At 35.0% G+C, this 16,214-nt stretch overlaps 1 protein-coding gene across 1 annotated transcript in view; it reads right to left on the reverse strand.

Annotated features, from left to right (window-relative positions):
• Positions 1–469: 469 nt before the first annotated feature.
• Positions 470–16,214, reverse strand: part of LOC145283491 (HEAT repeat-containing protein 4-like) — a 2,203,577-nt gene continuing 2,187,832 nt past the window's right edge. Inside the window, exon 15 of the mRNA XM_080132316.1 lies at positions 470–1,169. Coding sequence (XP_079988442.1) covers positions 597–1,169 — 573 coding nt within the window. The 3' untranslated portion in view covers positions 470–596. The remainder of the gene's footprint in view (positions 1,170–16,214) is intronic.

Consider the following 16,214-nt stretch of genomic DNA (forward strand, 5'->3'; position numbering starts at 1 on the left):
TATATATATATATATATATATATATATATAATAGTTGAAATAGTCACGTTGATATTTATTATTAGTATCGATATAATTATAAATTTGAATATATATTCTATTTCAAAATTGATAATGTAGTGGATAATTTCTACAAAATTTCAGATTCTTAGGTGCAATAGTCTAAATGTAATTAGTTGATATGATTATATGTTATATCAATATAGAAATGATTATATGTTATATCAATATAGAAATGATTATATATTAATATAGAAATGATTATATATCAATATAGAAATGATTATATATCAATATAGAAATGATTATATATCAATATAGAAATGATTATATATCAATATAGAAATGACTATATATTAATATAGAAATGACTATATATTAATATAGAAATGATTATATATTAATATAGAAATGACTATATATCAATGTAGAAATGATTATAACTTGGAATAAAAAAGAATTTCATAACCAAATGAATTTCTATGTCTTCATTTAATGTGGGATGGATTATATAGCTTCTCAGAATTAACCCGGTTTCATAATACTTATCAGGATAAAGCCTAATTATCTTTATTGGGAAGGACGTCAGCATAACGTTATAGAAGCTTATCAAAACACCCACTAAATTTATCCTCTTTAAGAAAGTTCTCTTTCTCTAATTTATGAAAACTAATTTTACCTTGCACTCTATCAGTCTTCTTTGGTGAATCTCTTACTAGTTTCACAAGCGGATTTACCAGATCTTTATATTTTCTGCTATCGGGTATTATTATGCATCGACGTTTTCCTTCCTCATTATAGGAACGTGATTTATTTTCAGTTTTAATATCTGGTTTAATTTCCGTTTTCTCGTTATAGTTTTGGGAAAGCATTTGAGGCTGAATTTCAGTGAGAAACGCTTTTTTCTCTTGAGAATCCGACTTGCATCTTTCGATCAGAAGATTATAGTTGGTCAGATCTGTTCGGTCATAGTTGTTTTTCTTTGACTGCTCGGGTTCGTTCCGCTTATTTTCCTCCGCTTCTCCCACGTTTGTCTTTTCTGAAGAGGTCAAGTAAACGGCCATTTCCTGGAAGTTTTCTTCTGCAAATTTGAGTTCCGACGATTTTGGCAGTGTATACCCAACAGGAACATCAGTTTTCATTCTGGATGAATCCATTTCAGGAAGAAACTGGAAGACAGAAAAATAGATAAATATACTTAAGAAAATATTCACTGCGAAACTGATCTCGTTGTACGATATAAGATCAGAGTTGAACAAACATCTGAAGAAGAAATATGTTAGGCCATCGATTTGTAACAACTACAATTCAATCCAATTACATAAATTTGAAAAAGATAAAACAAGCATTTGTCATTTGCTATGTACGAAGAAGACATAGTGGATCAAAACCTGTCCAATATTTTTTAATTACTGTGTTTTTAGCGCATTTACAGTATCTTTCGAGATTTCTGAATGCTGACCAAGGAAACTGTCTATTATTAATAATTAAATAATAAACCATTCATTTCCATAAGAAAAGTCTTTCATTGCAATTTTGATTACGATCATTCTCATCACTATCATTCTTTTTCAACATAACTCAAATATTATTCCTAGTTATAAAATGACACAAAACTAATGTCATCAATAGAACCTTTAAATAAGATTCATAATCTTTTTCTGCAATGCAATACTAAAATGTCCATTCTATGAGTCCCGATTGATTGCTAGCGCATGAATAGATAATCTATTAGGATATAATTATAGATATATCTGTGGACCGTCCGACCGGGCTTGCTTGAATCTTGTCTTTGACAATCGGGCGATTCCATCTTTTAAAAAAGGATGATAGGCGAATTATATATATATATATATATATATATATATATATATATATATATAAGCATGGCTCAGAGGCTGAAGATTGAAAGTGGAGAGGTGTATGTTTTTGTATCAATTCTAGCTAGGAGCACTCATGTCATAGTAGATATTTCAAAAGTATATATATATATATATATATATATATATATATATATATATGTAATGTTAGTGTGTGGGGGGGTTTATTTTTTTATTGCTGTTTTATCTGTTTGGGTACATATGTTTCGGATGTTGGACCATGTTTACGATAAAACAGCCTTATAAGACCTTACAGAAAACGGTTTTCTGTACGGTCTGACGAGGTTGTTAGATCATAAACATGGTCCAACTTCAGAAACATATGTAACCAAACAGATAAAACGGTAATAAAAAAATAAAAACAGATATATATATATATATATATATATATATATATATATATATATTAGTTTTGTTGCCGCTATTATGTATTAGCGTCAATATAATAATAATCGGTAGAAAATTATCTCTACAATAAGTATTTTCATAAATTAATATATAATATTTACGCTTATCACCGGGCTAATATATCCCATTGTGTCTTACCCACATTTCGCAACGGAGCAACTAAAATATATATTTGAGGAGGGGGTGTTGTGGGCTGATGATTATTTATTGAAAAGAAAAAACAATATTACAAATAGGAAGAAAGATGAAGGTACAGCATGTAAAAAACAAAACACGGAAAAATCACTTTATATATAATAATCAGAAAAATACCCCATCGACAAAATATCTATAATATAAAAATCCAAACTTTATTCATTCACCCAAATATAGTAATAGTAAAATCAATATAATACGGTATTATATATAATCTCTCCCACTTTCTATTCATATATATATATATATATATATATATATATATATATATATATATATATATATATATTCAGATTAAACTATCCCTGACGATGAATCCAAAAGGAGAGGAAAGTACTCAAAAATAGAATTAATAGAAAAAAATATATTATTTAAGGAAATAAGCTTTAAAAAATGCTCTCTAAATATACATATAATCATGACTTAGCATCTAACTCTACTCTTATATTGAGCGCGAAGTAAACGCTGCAAATGAAATTATATATATATATATATATATATATATATATATATATATATATATATAAACAAAAAACGATATAGAAACCCATGGAGACGTTTATGTCCGACATCAATACCAATCGTTCAATGCATAGTTTAAGATGTATGAAGATCTTTTTAGCGTCGATTGCGAAGATTGGCCAGATGTAAAAAAAAGTCGGCTATTACGAAAGCTAGAAACTGCTGAACACAGTAAGTTTGTAGGCTACATTCTACATAAATACCTATGGATGTGTAATTCGCGGAAACTGAACACTCCATTCTTAATACATCTTTGTTTTATAAAAAATGATGTTTTAATTTTGCTATGTGGAATGTCGAAGATATTAGGCCAGAAGAATTATTGACAAATATTTTAAATTTCGCATTTTTGCTTAAGAGATTTTGCTGGCAAAAAAAAATGCGGAGATTAGATGGAGCGTATTAACAAAATCTAAAAGTGAACCCAAATCTCACTCTACAGAAAATTCCTAAAAGTTTATAAGCATTAGAATCGATTCTAAAAATATAGACGAATCTAACGAATCATACGTAAGAAAAGTAATATGTTTATCTAACATTATCTAGAAATGAGTAAACGAATATGTCCAGTCACAGTCTAAATATAAAGCAAATAATCACTTTTCTAAAACGAAAAAAACAATATGGCTGCAAACATTTTGAAAACGAGCGCATCATTCAAAAACAGATTACCCCCAAGACAATGTTACGAATGCAAGACCATGTTACGAATGCAAGACCATGTTACGAATGCAAAACCATGTAACGAATGCAAGACCATGTTACGAATGCAAGACCATGTTACGAATGCAAGACCATGTTACAAATGCAAGACCATGTAACGAATGCAAGACCATGTTACGAATGCAAGACCATGTTACGAATGCGGCGAACTGCAGTGGGAAATATTATGCTCGTTTCAGAATAAAAGTTGACAAAATTGTGACAAGCTTTGTAACAATATGTCTCTTTGTAGAATTTGACGCAAATTAAAAATAGTCAGACAGAAAAAAATCTAGCGAAAGGCATGACGAAAATTTACGCAAAATTGACAAAATCGTGTCATTACAGTTGGGCACTGGGTCAAACCTTTCAATTGTATATTTACATACTTGGATGAAATTTAAAAATCTGACCTTATAGAAAACTCTGAATGTCAACCCACACGGTAACTAGCAATAAGGTTAATTGTATTGCAGAATTCTTTTTACCAGTAAAAATTTGAACGGGACTATTAAAACGAAGGCGTACGTTCTAAAATATCTGCAACCCTATACGGATTCAACTGGATGAACAGTTCTATACTTTGGAATTTATCAGCCAGGATTTTTTAATCAGAAAATATTTAAGCTGAAGAAACTGCAAGAAACGAAAATGTACCGTACCTTTTGAAATCAAGCTATTTATGAAAAACACCCAAATGCATGCAGCAAATTAAGAAAAGTAGTAAAAAGAATAACTCAGATAATTTGAAAATCGCCAGGAAACAATGAAGCAACAATTGAAATATAAGCAGAAAATAAAAGCATCACAGAGTTACATAAAAAAGTTTTGTTTAAACACAAACGAGAATTACTTTTAAATCCAATTTATATCAGATCTACCTCTGCGTTCCATGTTTAAAAACATTGTGTCCTCTATAGTATCAGACCTGATGGAATTGTTAATTGTAGGTATAGTCCGTTTCATACCCTCGAACATTTTCCTGTAAAAACCTAACAGCCAGCCGTGGTTCTCTCCAGAGCGTGCTGCTGCCATTGCGCGCAGAAATCACTTTTTCCATGCTTCCAACGTAATAGATGCACTAAGACTAAAGCTGCTCTCAGGACTGCCACCAACCACTGTAAAAAAGTAATAAAGAACGCGAGAGAGTTGTATGCTCAGTCCAAGTCCAAAGTAGCTCTGCAGCGGCTTGGTACTCACCTGTTTTAGCAAATAGCAAACAGAATCCTGAACAGAAGTGTGGGCTGTATCCCAACTATCATAAATCGACCTGAGGTAATCTCGTCAGCATCAGACAAAGCCAAACTCTTTGCCAAAAACTTTGCATCTAATTCTACTCTTTGCGACCAAGGCCGCCAACTTCCAATATTTCCTCCTGCATCAGAAAACACGCTATGTGATATACAAATATCTGTATGTGATGTTGCCAAGCTAATCAAAAACCTTGATTCTAGTAAAGCAACCGGTTCTGACGGTATTCCAATTATAGTACTCAAAAATCTTCAACCAGAACTAGCACTCGTACTTACAAAACTATTTAAACGTTGTCTTAAGGAGAATTGCTTCCCATCACTTTGGAAAATCTCATCAGTATGCCCTGAATTAAAGAATTCAAGTGATCGTTCATCTCCCTCTCAGTACAGACAAATAAGTCTCCTGTGCGTCATAAGTAAGTTGCTGGAATTTGTGTTAAATAGAGAAGTAATCAAACAACTCAGCAAAAATAACCTTCTTAGTGGCATGCAATATGGTTTCCGTTCTGCTAGATCTACAGCAGATACGCTTAACGTTATATCTCATAGGATTAGCGAATCTCTCGATGGAGGCTACCTTTCTAGGGCAATTGCTCTTGACATATCAAAGGTATTTGATAGAGTATGGCATAAAGGTAATCATTCCTCTCTGATATGTTCATAAAAGTAGTGGTTGATGGGCAAAAATCGGAAGCTCACAGTATTAATGCTGGAATCCCTCAGAGGTCCATCCTGGGCCTCTTCCTAATCTACATTAATGATCTTTCAAATCACATCTTTACATCATTCGTAGATATTTATGCTGATGACACTACTATCTATGGTAGCACATCTAAGCCCGTAAATTCTCTCTCCTCTGATCTTGAGCAAGTGGTACAATGGGCAAAGAGATGGCTTGTTACTTTTAATGCATCTAAAACCAAGCCTTTGTCTTTACATCATCAACGCTCTGATCCCCATCTGGCATTAATTGAAATGAATGACTCTCGTCTTGGGGAGTTTCGACAAGCTTCTCCTGATCTTAAATGGAACACATACATTAAACCTGTTGCCAAGGCCTCTGAAAAAGTAGTGGGACTCTTCTATCGATCCAGTAGATATCTCACAGCTGATGCAATTCTCTATCTATATAAGAGACAGATACATCCAAGGATGGAGTACTGTTGCCACATCTGGACAGGAGCTGCTAGAAAGGACTTATCCTGCCTTGATATAGTTTAAAATAGACTTCGTAGCCTTGTAGGGGATGTCCTTTTCTCTTCCCTGCAACCTCTTTCTCACAAAAGAGATGTTGCGTGTTTGTCTCTGCTTTATCGTTATTTTCATGGCAAGTGCTCGACTGAGCTCCAATCTAGGGTACCCTCTTGCCAAACATATAAGTTAACAAATTTACCGAATTTCCATTACTAGCGATTGCTATATTGTCCAATTGTCTACTGTATACTCTTAAATCGTTATCCTAGAGTGGCCTCTTGGCCTTGATAAGACACGATGCCTCTGTAAAAAAAAAACAAAAAACTTAAAGCGTTTAGGAAAAAACAAATATTCACCCGACCAGGATTGGAAATGGTTCGACTTTACCAACTTCTAAAATTTCAGTTTGTGTGTATAAATATGGAAATACTAAATAAGTTGAACTTGCGCAACGCAAGTGGTATGTCATTCAGAAACTAATGTACAGTAATATTAAAGAAACGCAGACTTTAAATCAAATTAAAAAGGATTGGCGATATCGGCTATATTATGTATCACTAGACATACTCATAAAACGACACCGTACGAAATCTCTTCGAAATTAAGCTGTTTATGAAAAACAACTTTTCAAATGAATTGCCTACAGCAAATCAAAGAAGACAGTAAAAAGAATAACTCAGATAATTCGGAAATCGTCAAGAAATAACTAAGATAAAATAAGCAGAAAATAAAAGTGTCACCAACAGAGTTGCATTCAAAAGCGTTTTTGTTTTAATGCCAATGATAATCGCTTCGACGTTTAGATAGAAGCAAAAACCAATATTAACCCAGGCAACAAGTAAAATTGAAAAATACGAAGATTTTTCGACTTTACTAACTTCTAACATTTTAATTTCTTTGTATAAACATAGCAATACGAAATTAACGCAAGGGAAATGGGAGTGTCATTTAGAAATTAATGAATGATATTACTAATGAAACGCAGAACTTAAATCAAATTGTAAAAGATTGTCGATATTGGATTTTTCATATATCATAAGACGCCACCAAAACCAAATAAAACGTCACTCAGACATCACTAGATACACATTAATCGTAAAAGAAGAACCGACTGACACCATTTTTAAGGACGTTCGATCTAGACTAACTTCAACCATTACAGCGATGATTGAAAGGAATGAAAATTCATCGCGTACTCAGTAATAACCCAGTGGAAAATATATAAACAAGTTTTTGCGGTATAAAAATGCTTGGGAGGTGAGTGTTTTAGGAAATCACTCCTGCACAATAGATGAACTCTTCCGAACTGCATAAACAGGCCGAGATGCATGACTATCGGTGTGGTATGTGTACTTCATAGTACGCCATCTTGGCGGTACGTGCCAGGATTGTTGTACTTTGTATATTCTGTTCTGTTTCACTATAATTTACCTTTCTAACACATAGCCGTGTCTGTGTTTTTTTTCTTTAGTAACCCTTATATATATATATATATATATATATATATATATTTATATATATATATTTATATATATATATATTGTCGAAAACCAGAGATTGGAGCTCAGACGAGCACTTGCCATATATATATATATATATATATATATATATATACTGTAAAAGGATCAAGTTTATTTTAACTTAATTATATCGTAAGGAGGAGATAACAAAAACTCACTTAGATTATATAAATATAAAAACATGAAACATCCAAAACTCGAGTACATAAGTGGATAGTGCAGATTAAATTTAGCTCAATAATTAGGACTAAGGTCATCAGAGCTCATATATTATCTATTTATCAATAAAAGTGAGAATATGTGTGTGAGGACAATTCTCAACCTATATACTCAACAACTTTTGGATCTACAGATTTGAAATTTGTATGTAGGATATTCACACATGTGGAAAACTTTTCAATCGGTTTTCACTCGGGGAAAAAAGCGTGCTAAGTGGTCAAACTTGAAAAATTGGTACGTGGGGTCGTGAGATATTTATATGTTTGCTGTTTCATGAATGTGTGTGCGTGAATGGTTCACATAACAGATTAATTTTTGCTAGGAATAAATAGGTTCGAGACACTTATCAAATATCGTATCACGCTGATCTAATGGTTATTGTACTTGACTCGTTCTCTTGAGGTTTCGATAACGATCCCAGCCCGAATATTTTTTTTTATTATAAGAAGTCAACTGTTTAGAAAAAAAACACAATACATGCATACACATGTCTCGGTTTCTGTATGAATTAAAGTATAATATTTATCCGTATTTTACGACCTGGCAACTCTAAGTACAACGTGTATGACAAAATCCATACTTTGTAACCATGCTTCGTAAAATTTTAACCTATCATCATCATCATCATCATCATATGATTTTGTAATCAGGCTTCGTAAAATTTTAACCTATCATCATCATCATCATATGATTTTCGTATTTAAGGTGCTGGATGTGGCACTGACTTTAGAGTGGCCACACCAGGCAAAGTTTCCTGGCTGCTCTCCATGCAGTTCAATTCAATTGACTCCTTTCAGTGTAGCATCGAGTTCAGCTAGGTTTATATGCTTGGCGTCATTCTCCGGCCGAAGCCAGCAGGCATCTTCTATTATCCTTCCGTTGACCGGCAGAGCAACGCCAAGGGCAAATGAGCTGGCGTCTACCCAAACTGTAAATTCACTCCCATCGACGCACCAGCTCCCCCGTACAGGGTCATCATTAGTCACTCTGGCCACAACTTCCACCAGCATGCTTCGCAGGGCAGGATCATGCACCTCATCGTCCCATCCAGTTGACATAGAAGTTGCCCATCGCTTTATGGCCGCTACAGCCACTCAGAGCCACCCACACACAGGGAAGTGACCCACCAATTTTCCGCAAATGGAAAACGTGCTCCAACGTGTGATGGTAGATGGGATTTCCGGGATTTCACCACTCCTTCCCCATTGAAGGCCATCTGCACTTCCGCTCACCTGCAGTCCGAGCACTTTCGCCCCGTCCTGTAGCCGCTCCGGCTTCTTGCACGACAATCCGAATTGCTCGAAGTGTTCTTTGACCGCCTGGGCAGACAGGAGGCTCTCATTGACAAAAATGTCGTCTATATACGACGATGTCGCATGTTGCACCGCTTCATCTTGACGCCGGATCGCCTGCATGATTGCTGTCATGATGTTAGGGGCTACATTCAGGCCGAATCCTAGCCTGGTCAAGCAATAGCGAGTTCCTTTGATCACCACCGTCTGGAACGGCCACAGCGATTTCTCAACACATATTTGCAAGTACACTCTTTGCAAGTCCAGTATGGCTGCTTCCGCACCCTGCCGCCGCCACTCCCGCAGTTTATGAGCACAGACATCAGCCCTCGCAGTGTGTGGGTCAACGTATTCATTAAGTTCCCGGTAATCAAGAACAGGTCGAACTTTCTGCTTGTTATCTTGTCTGACAGCCATCAGGGGAATTAGCCCCCGCGGGGGCCCGAGCTCATCCTCTGGGTATGGAACTAACCAGCCATTATCCAGCCACACTTGAAGTTCTGCCTCGTACTGCCCCCTAAGCCACGCAGGAGGGGGATACTCTGTAAGTCGATTCCACAATGACACTGGTGGCTGGTCGCCTGCCCATTTCCAGGACGCTGTCCAAGTGTTTGTGCCCTTATCGTATTCTGCATGGAAGTCGGGCTCATCGAGAGTGATTGCTGCACACATTTGTTTGTTTGGTCGAGAGAAGCTCACATCACCGGCGCCGTTCACAGTAATTCCGCCTAGCTGTGTGATAGCGTCCATTCCAAGGAGAAGGTCATATCCGAGCAGCTCCCCATCGACCACTAACACCGTCACAGCAACCGGAGAGCCATTGCCAATGCTGATATGAACAACGCTGACCCCACAACACACCAATGAGCCTTGGCCGACAGTAAGTACAGGGATCCTTCGTTTCTTCCATGTGGCGCAATATTCTTTTCGAAGAAGGGTTTGGGTACAGCCGGTGTCAACCAGCGCTGAACGTTCACATCCATCAACTTGAACTGTTACTGCAGGCAGCGCTTTGTTCAATGCCGCGTTGGGGAGGGTGCTAGCGCTGCGGCGTCCTCCCCTTGCCCGTTTCCTGGACAATTCCGCGCTATGTGGCCTGGCTTATTGCATTGGTGACACCGTATTACTTGTCGTCCTCCATAATTAGGGGTGCGCCTTGTACCGCTTTTGCAGTCTCTGGAAAAGTGGTTGGGGCCACCACAGGTATAGCATCGTAGACCCTTCGTTGGCGAGTCCAGAGTGTCAACAGCTGCGGAGACTAGTTCTCGATCGTCTTTCAAGATGTTTCGTGCTCTCGCCAATAACTCCTCCAATCCAATCTCAGTGAGTCTTGACGATGCTCGCAGCAGTCGACTTGCCTCATCCGGAAGTCCCGACAAGAAGGCACATGGCAGAATTCATAGTGCTAATATCAGTCATGATGTAAGCAGTCAAGACACTTCATATATTTTTTTCCTTCTTCCTACATGCACCATTGTGGTATTGAGTTTATACAGAAGATATCATGTTGTATATGACCAAACCACTTGCGACTTGCGTGCATGGCATTCAAAATCCCATCAATTTTGTGATAAAGTCCGCCTAAAGGAATTCTTTCTAGTACACATTATTTGATGTTGAAATCTGAAATATGATTTCAAAACATTGATCATATCATGAACTTTGTATTCTACTGTTATAACATGCTATTAATTAATTTGCTATACCTTATAATATATTATTATTATTATTATTACTATTATTATTATTATTATTATTATTATTATTATTAAATTATACGTTGATTAAACTACATAGAATCGTCTGAGCTTTATCCTCGTAATGGATTACCGCGCTAAAAATGTATGGAATGTGTGTTGCTTTCTTTTTTATATATCCATATAGTGCTTCGATTTGCTAGCTAACCAACCAGGTTAATTTTTATTCCTGTCCACAGTTTAAAGTTTTCATTATTCAGTGTCTGGGCTTCACTGAGATAAACATTACTTTCTACATAGCTCTACTCGAATATTAAGCACTTTTTAAGTAAATATTTGAGAACCATGCATGAGATATCTCTTCATTACAATTTATGTAAATGCATTACACACACACACACAAATATATATTATGTATTAGTGTTGATGGTAAAAGATAGATACCATAAACATATCTATGCATATTAACAGTTGATTAAATGAAACCTTTTAAGAAAACGCTGCAAAACCACGAATTAATAGAAATGTCAAAAAAGCCTCGTATTCATAGAATCGTGTACATCTCATGTAAATGATGAATTGCAAGGTTTCGTAAAGAGAATAATAGCATCTCAAAACTAATGGAGTAGGAAAATGGAGAGGAAAAAACAGTTTGAAATCTAAATCTAAAATACAAAAAAAAAGTAAATACAAATCAAAGTAAATAAAAATGTTTCCGTATAGGATTTAAGTTTGAAATTAAAATTGACAGAAAGTAAGTTATAGATTTGACCTTTTAATTTATCTGATGAAATGCTTTTATATATTAAACGGAAGATATTTATGAAGAACTTTTCTTAATTTGGCAAAAATGTCCTATTTTTTATTGAAACATTAATCTTAATTATGTTGTAATGTGCTAAAGAATAATTCGAAATGTCAGCAGAAAGCAAAGCATGCAAAACTAAGTGTGTGTGTGTATGTATATATATATATATAGTAGCAGGCTACTTGGCGTTGACCGATCGTAAAATGCCTTTATGAAGATTTCGTATCTATCGATTATTATATATTATCCAATATATAGTAGATATTTCAAAAGTATATATATATATATATATATATATATATATATATATATATATATATATATATATATAACTGTGTGTGTACGAGTTCGTTCCTTATACACTCCGAGACAGCTGAGTGGATTTTCTGTACAATTTACAAAACTTAAGTGTATAAGTCTGGGAGTGATCTTAATAAAGTTTTGCCTAAGAATACCCCGATAATCGATAATCGAAACCGTTTTTAAATTTATCTATCATCGGTAAAGCCATTTTTTGCATGTTCTCGCGTAGAAACAATGATGGAACAACGAGCCGTGAAAATCCTACTCTGGGTAAGTTGATAGCGTGTTTTTTTTTTGTTTGTTTTTTCTTGTTTTATTTATTTATTTTTTTTTTTGGCATGACGTGGTATGCAGATTCGAACTCCGCACGTAAATTTCTTAATTTTTTTTTCATTAACTGCACAGAATTTTCTGACTTGAGAATGTTCGTGTTTTTTGGTCTCTTGATTTATCAGAGAGGGACCTATGTTTTCAGTGGCGTCCGTGCGTCCGTTAGTCTGGACTATTGCTAGATAACTGTCCATCAGTTTTTTCCTGAAATTTTGCCAAAATTGTATTTCATTAAATAAATGTGCACAGTATAAAAAATTTTTTTTACAAAAATTCCCCCAAAAGAGATCAAAAATGCCCCCAAATGGCCGAAAATTTATTAGATCTTTTTTGAAACTTGGCCAAAATGGTCATTGGTCTTAATATAAATTCAGTATGGGTGACCGTGGCAAAATTCTGTTTCGCGTCCCCAGGGACTTTAAGTACAAAAAAATCTCCCTTTTTGTGGCTCTTTTTTCATATTTCTCAACAAAAAAACTTGATATGTCTGACTATATAGTGGTTTCTCACGATGATCAACTCAAATATACATGTGTTAAGGCCTGAAAGTGCACCGTTATCCATTTCAACTGGGATTCAAAAGAGGTTAAAATGCCCCCAAAATGTCAAAAAATGACACTTTTTGCCCTATAGCGTTTGATCCATTAGATTTTCCTGAAACTTGGCCAAAATATGGAGGCCATTGTTCTTAATATGAATTCAGTATGGTGACCTGGCAAAATTCTGGTTCGCATACCTCTGGGACATTTAAAGTTAAAAAACATGCATTTTTTTTTTTTAGATCTTTTTTCATATTACTCAAGAACTTGATATGTGTACCTATATAGTAGTTTTTCATGGTGCTGAATTCAAATATACATGTCTTAAGGCGTGAAACTGCATCGTTTGCCCGTTTTTACTGCGACTCGGCATTCCCAGGAGCTCAAAAGGGGTTACAAATGCTCCAAAATTGCAAAAATAAATAAAACTTGTTGCCCCATAACTTATGCTCAATCCATTAGATTTTTCTGAAACTTGGGGAAAATGTGAAGGCAACGTTGGTCCTTTACACTTCTCCCGTTAATCATTTCTTCATTATTTCATCGCATCGCACAGACAGCACAAGAGGGGGACCACGCATGCGCGGCTTGTTTTGTTTTTCATAACGTGGTCTGTAGGTTCAACCCCCTCACGTAAATTGTTAATGTTATTTTTTTTTCGTTAGCTGTTTAAAATAATTTTATAAAAGCAACAGTAGATCCTCAAGAGTGCAATTTAGAATAACATCTTTGAACTAAGTTACTGCATAGAGGCTTGTAGAAGCTTCCTCCCAGACGATTTCATGGATTTCGAATGACAATAAAAATATAGGAGTGTGGAATATTTGTTGATCATCATTAAATCCTTGCCAACGTCGGGTCTCCCTGCTATAATATATATATAAAATAAATATAAATACATGCATAAAACAAATTTATAGGAGAGTATATATATATATATATATATATATATATATATATATATTATAGTATTTCAGCCCGGCGTTGCCCGGGTGTTTGGATGTGTATTGGTAAAAAAAAGTGGTAGTAGGAAGGCAGGCTCGAACTCGTACCGCAAGGGAGAAAAAAACGGGGAAAAAAACCTGACGCCTATGCTGTTACGATCACCAACAAACCGGAAGTTACATTTTTAAAAATTAAGGGTAGACAATCGAAGCGAGAGGATGACTTTCAAAAATATCGGCGAAAAAAGCGATCCCCCCTGTAGAAAAGTGCCCAGTTTAAGGTGAAGATATTAATGTTTTTAGTAAATTTTTCGATATTTGTCGTCTGAAGGTTCGTGCTTCAAAATATACTGATCTTGTGAAAATCCGTCGCCTCTGTTGAATGTTTTCGACAGACATGCAAACATACATACATAGATTTATATATTTGTAGCTCAAATTTTCGACTCAAATCGATTAAAACTTGTCCTATCTCTGAATACCCTTTATGTAATTTGGTAGAGACCGCAGTAGTCAATTTTTTTAAAACTACATTTTCCTACGTAATAACTCTGTCAATTTTTAGTCTACAGCCTCGAAATTTGATATACAAGGTACTGAGATTTGGGAAAATCTATGTAATCGGTTTTCGGCAAGAAATTTGGCTGTTAAAGGGCCAAAGTGCAACGATTTGACCTTTGAGATCTGTACCAAACTCCTCCGACAATTTAGGGTCTAAACATTTGAAATTTTAGACATCGGTTTCTTGGATATGGATCTTACTTAATAACTTGATTTGAGCCCAAAACACTAAATTTTAACGGGTCATAATAGGGGTAAAAGTAAAAAATTAACCGTTTTTATTTATTTATTTTTTTTTGGTCAGCATACACCTCCAAACACCCGGGCAATGCCGTGCACCCATGTTAGTATATCTATAAAAGTGAAAGTGTCTGTGTATATGTGTGTGTGTGTGCATTTCCCTATGCAATAACTTTGTTAATTTTAAGTCTACAGACTCAAAATTTGATATACAGGGTACTGAGATGTGGGAAAATCTTTGTGATCTGTTTTCGGCCAGAAATTTAGCAGTTAAGAGGTCAACGTTCAACAATTTGACCTTTGAGAACTCTACCAAACCAAACTCTTCTGACAAGTTTGAGTCTAAACACTTGAAATTTTAGATATAGGTTATTTAGACATGGATTTAACTTAATAAATTTATTTGAGCCGCAAACAATAAATTTTAAGGGGTCATAACAGGTGTCAAAGTTTTAAAAAAAATTGACCTCTGCGGTGTCTATCAAATTACTCAGACAATTTCTGGTTTAAACATTTGAAATTTTACAAAAAGGGTATTCAGAGATAGGGCAAGCTTTTTCATCGGTTTGGGTCGAAAATCTTTAGTTACCAATATATAAATGTATGTATGTATGTTTGTATGTCTACCTAAAACTTTCGACAGAGGCGACGGATTTTACCAAGATCAGTATCGTTTTAAAGTTCGACCTTGCAGACAACAAATATCGAAAAATTGGCTAAAAACATTAATATCTTCACCTTAAACTGGGTACTTTTCTACAGGGGGGGTCGCTTTTTTTCGCCAGTATTTTTGAAAGTCATCCTCTCGTTTCGATTGTCTAGCCTTAATTTAAACGTAAGATACTTTCGGTTTGTTGGGGGTCATAACAGCAAGATGTCAGGTATTTTCCCGTTTTTTCCTCCTTCGCGGTATGGGTTCGAGCCTGCCTTCCTACTACCACTTTTATTTTTTTGCTCAACATACACATCCAAACACCTGGACAAGCCGGGCTTAAATGCTAGTATATATATATATATATATATATATATATATATGAAATAAAATGGAGGTGGAAGACCTGGATACTCAACGTTTCGCCCGATTTATGCGGGCTTCTTCAAGAGGGATATATATGCTTACTTTATTAGTAATGGGGAGAAAATGGGGCGATTACTAAATACGAAGTTTGTCGAAAATTTTTAAATATATACATATATAGCGTGTAGGTAGGTCCAAGTGTTTGTCCTCTAAAAATCGTAATTATGAATGAATTTTCCCGTCTGTAGCTTAGCTGTTTTGGAATAGTTTGGAGTGATATAATATTTAAAATTGTCCTAACAGTTATAAAACAATTGTCACGCAGAAGAAAATACACAATAAGATGTTCTTATTTTATATTTTGTTGTCTTGATTTTTGCAAAAATATTATATATGCAATTTTGAAATAACTATTATATATTGGGTACAATATAGTAATCTATAAATACGAAAGCTAGATAAATTAAAATATGTTTTACTTGAGTTTCATCAGCAAGACCTGAAACCAAATTATCTTACACATTAGCCTTAGTTGTTACCATGAGCTATTGTCACATGGATTAGAAACGTGTAAATTTAATCGAATTTA

This window comes from Euprymna scolopes, chromosome 8, assembly GCF_053919585.1.
Source record: "Euprymna scolopes isolate OS-2025 chromosome 8, ASM5391958v1, whole genome shotgun sequence".
Lineage (NCBI taxonomy): Eukaryota > Metazoa > Mollusca > Cephalopoda > Sepiida > Sepiolidae > Euprymna > Euprymna scolopes.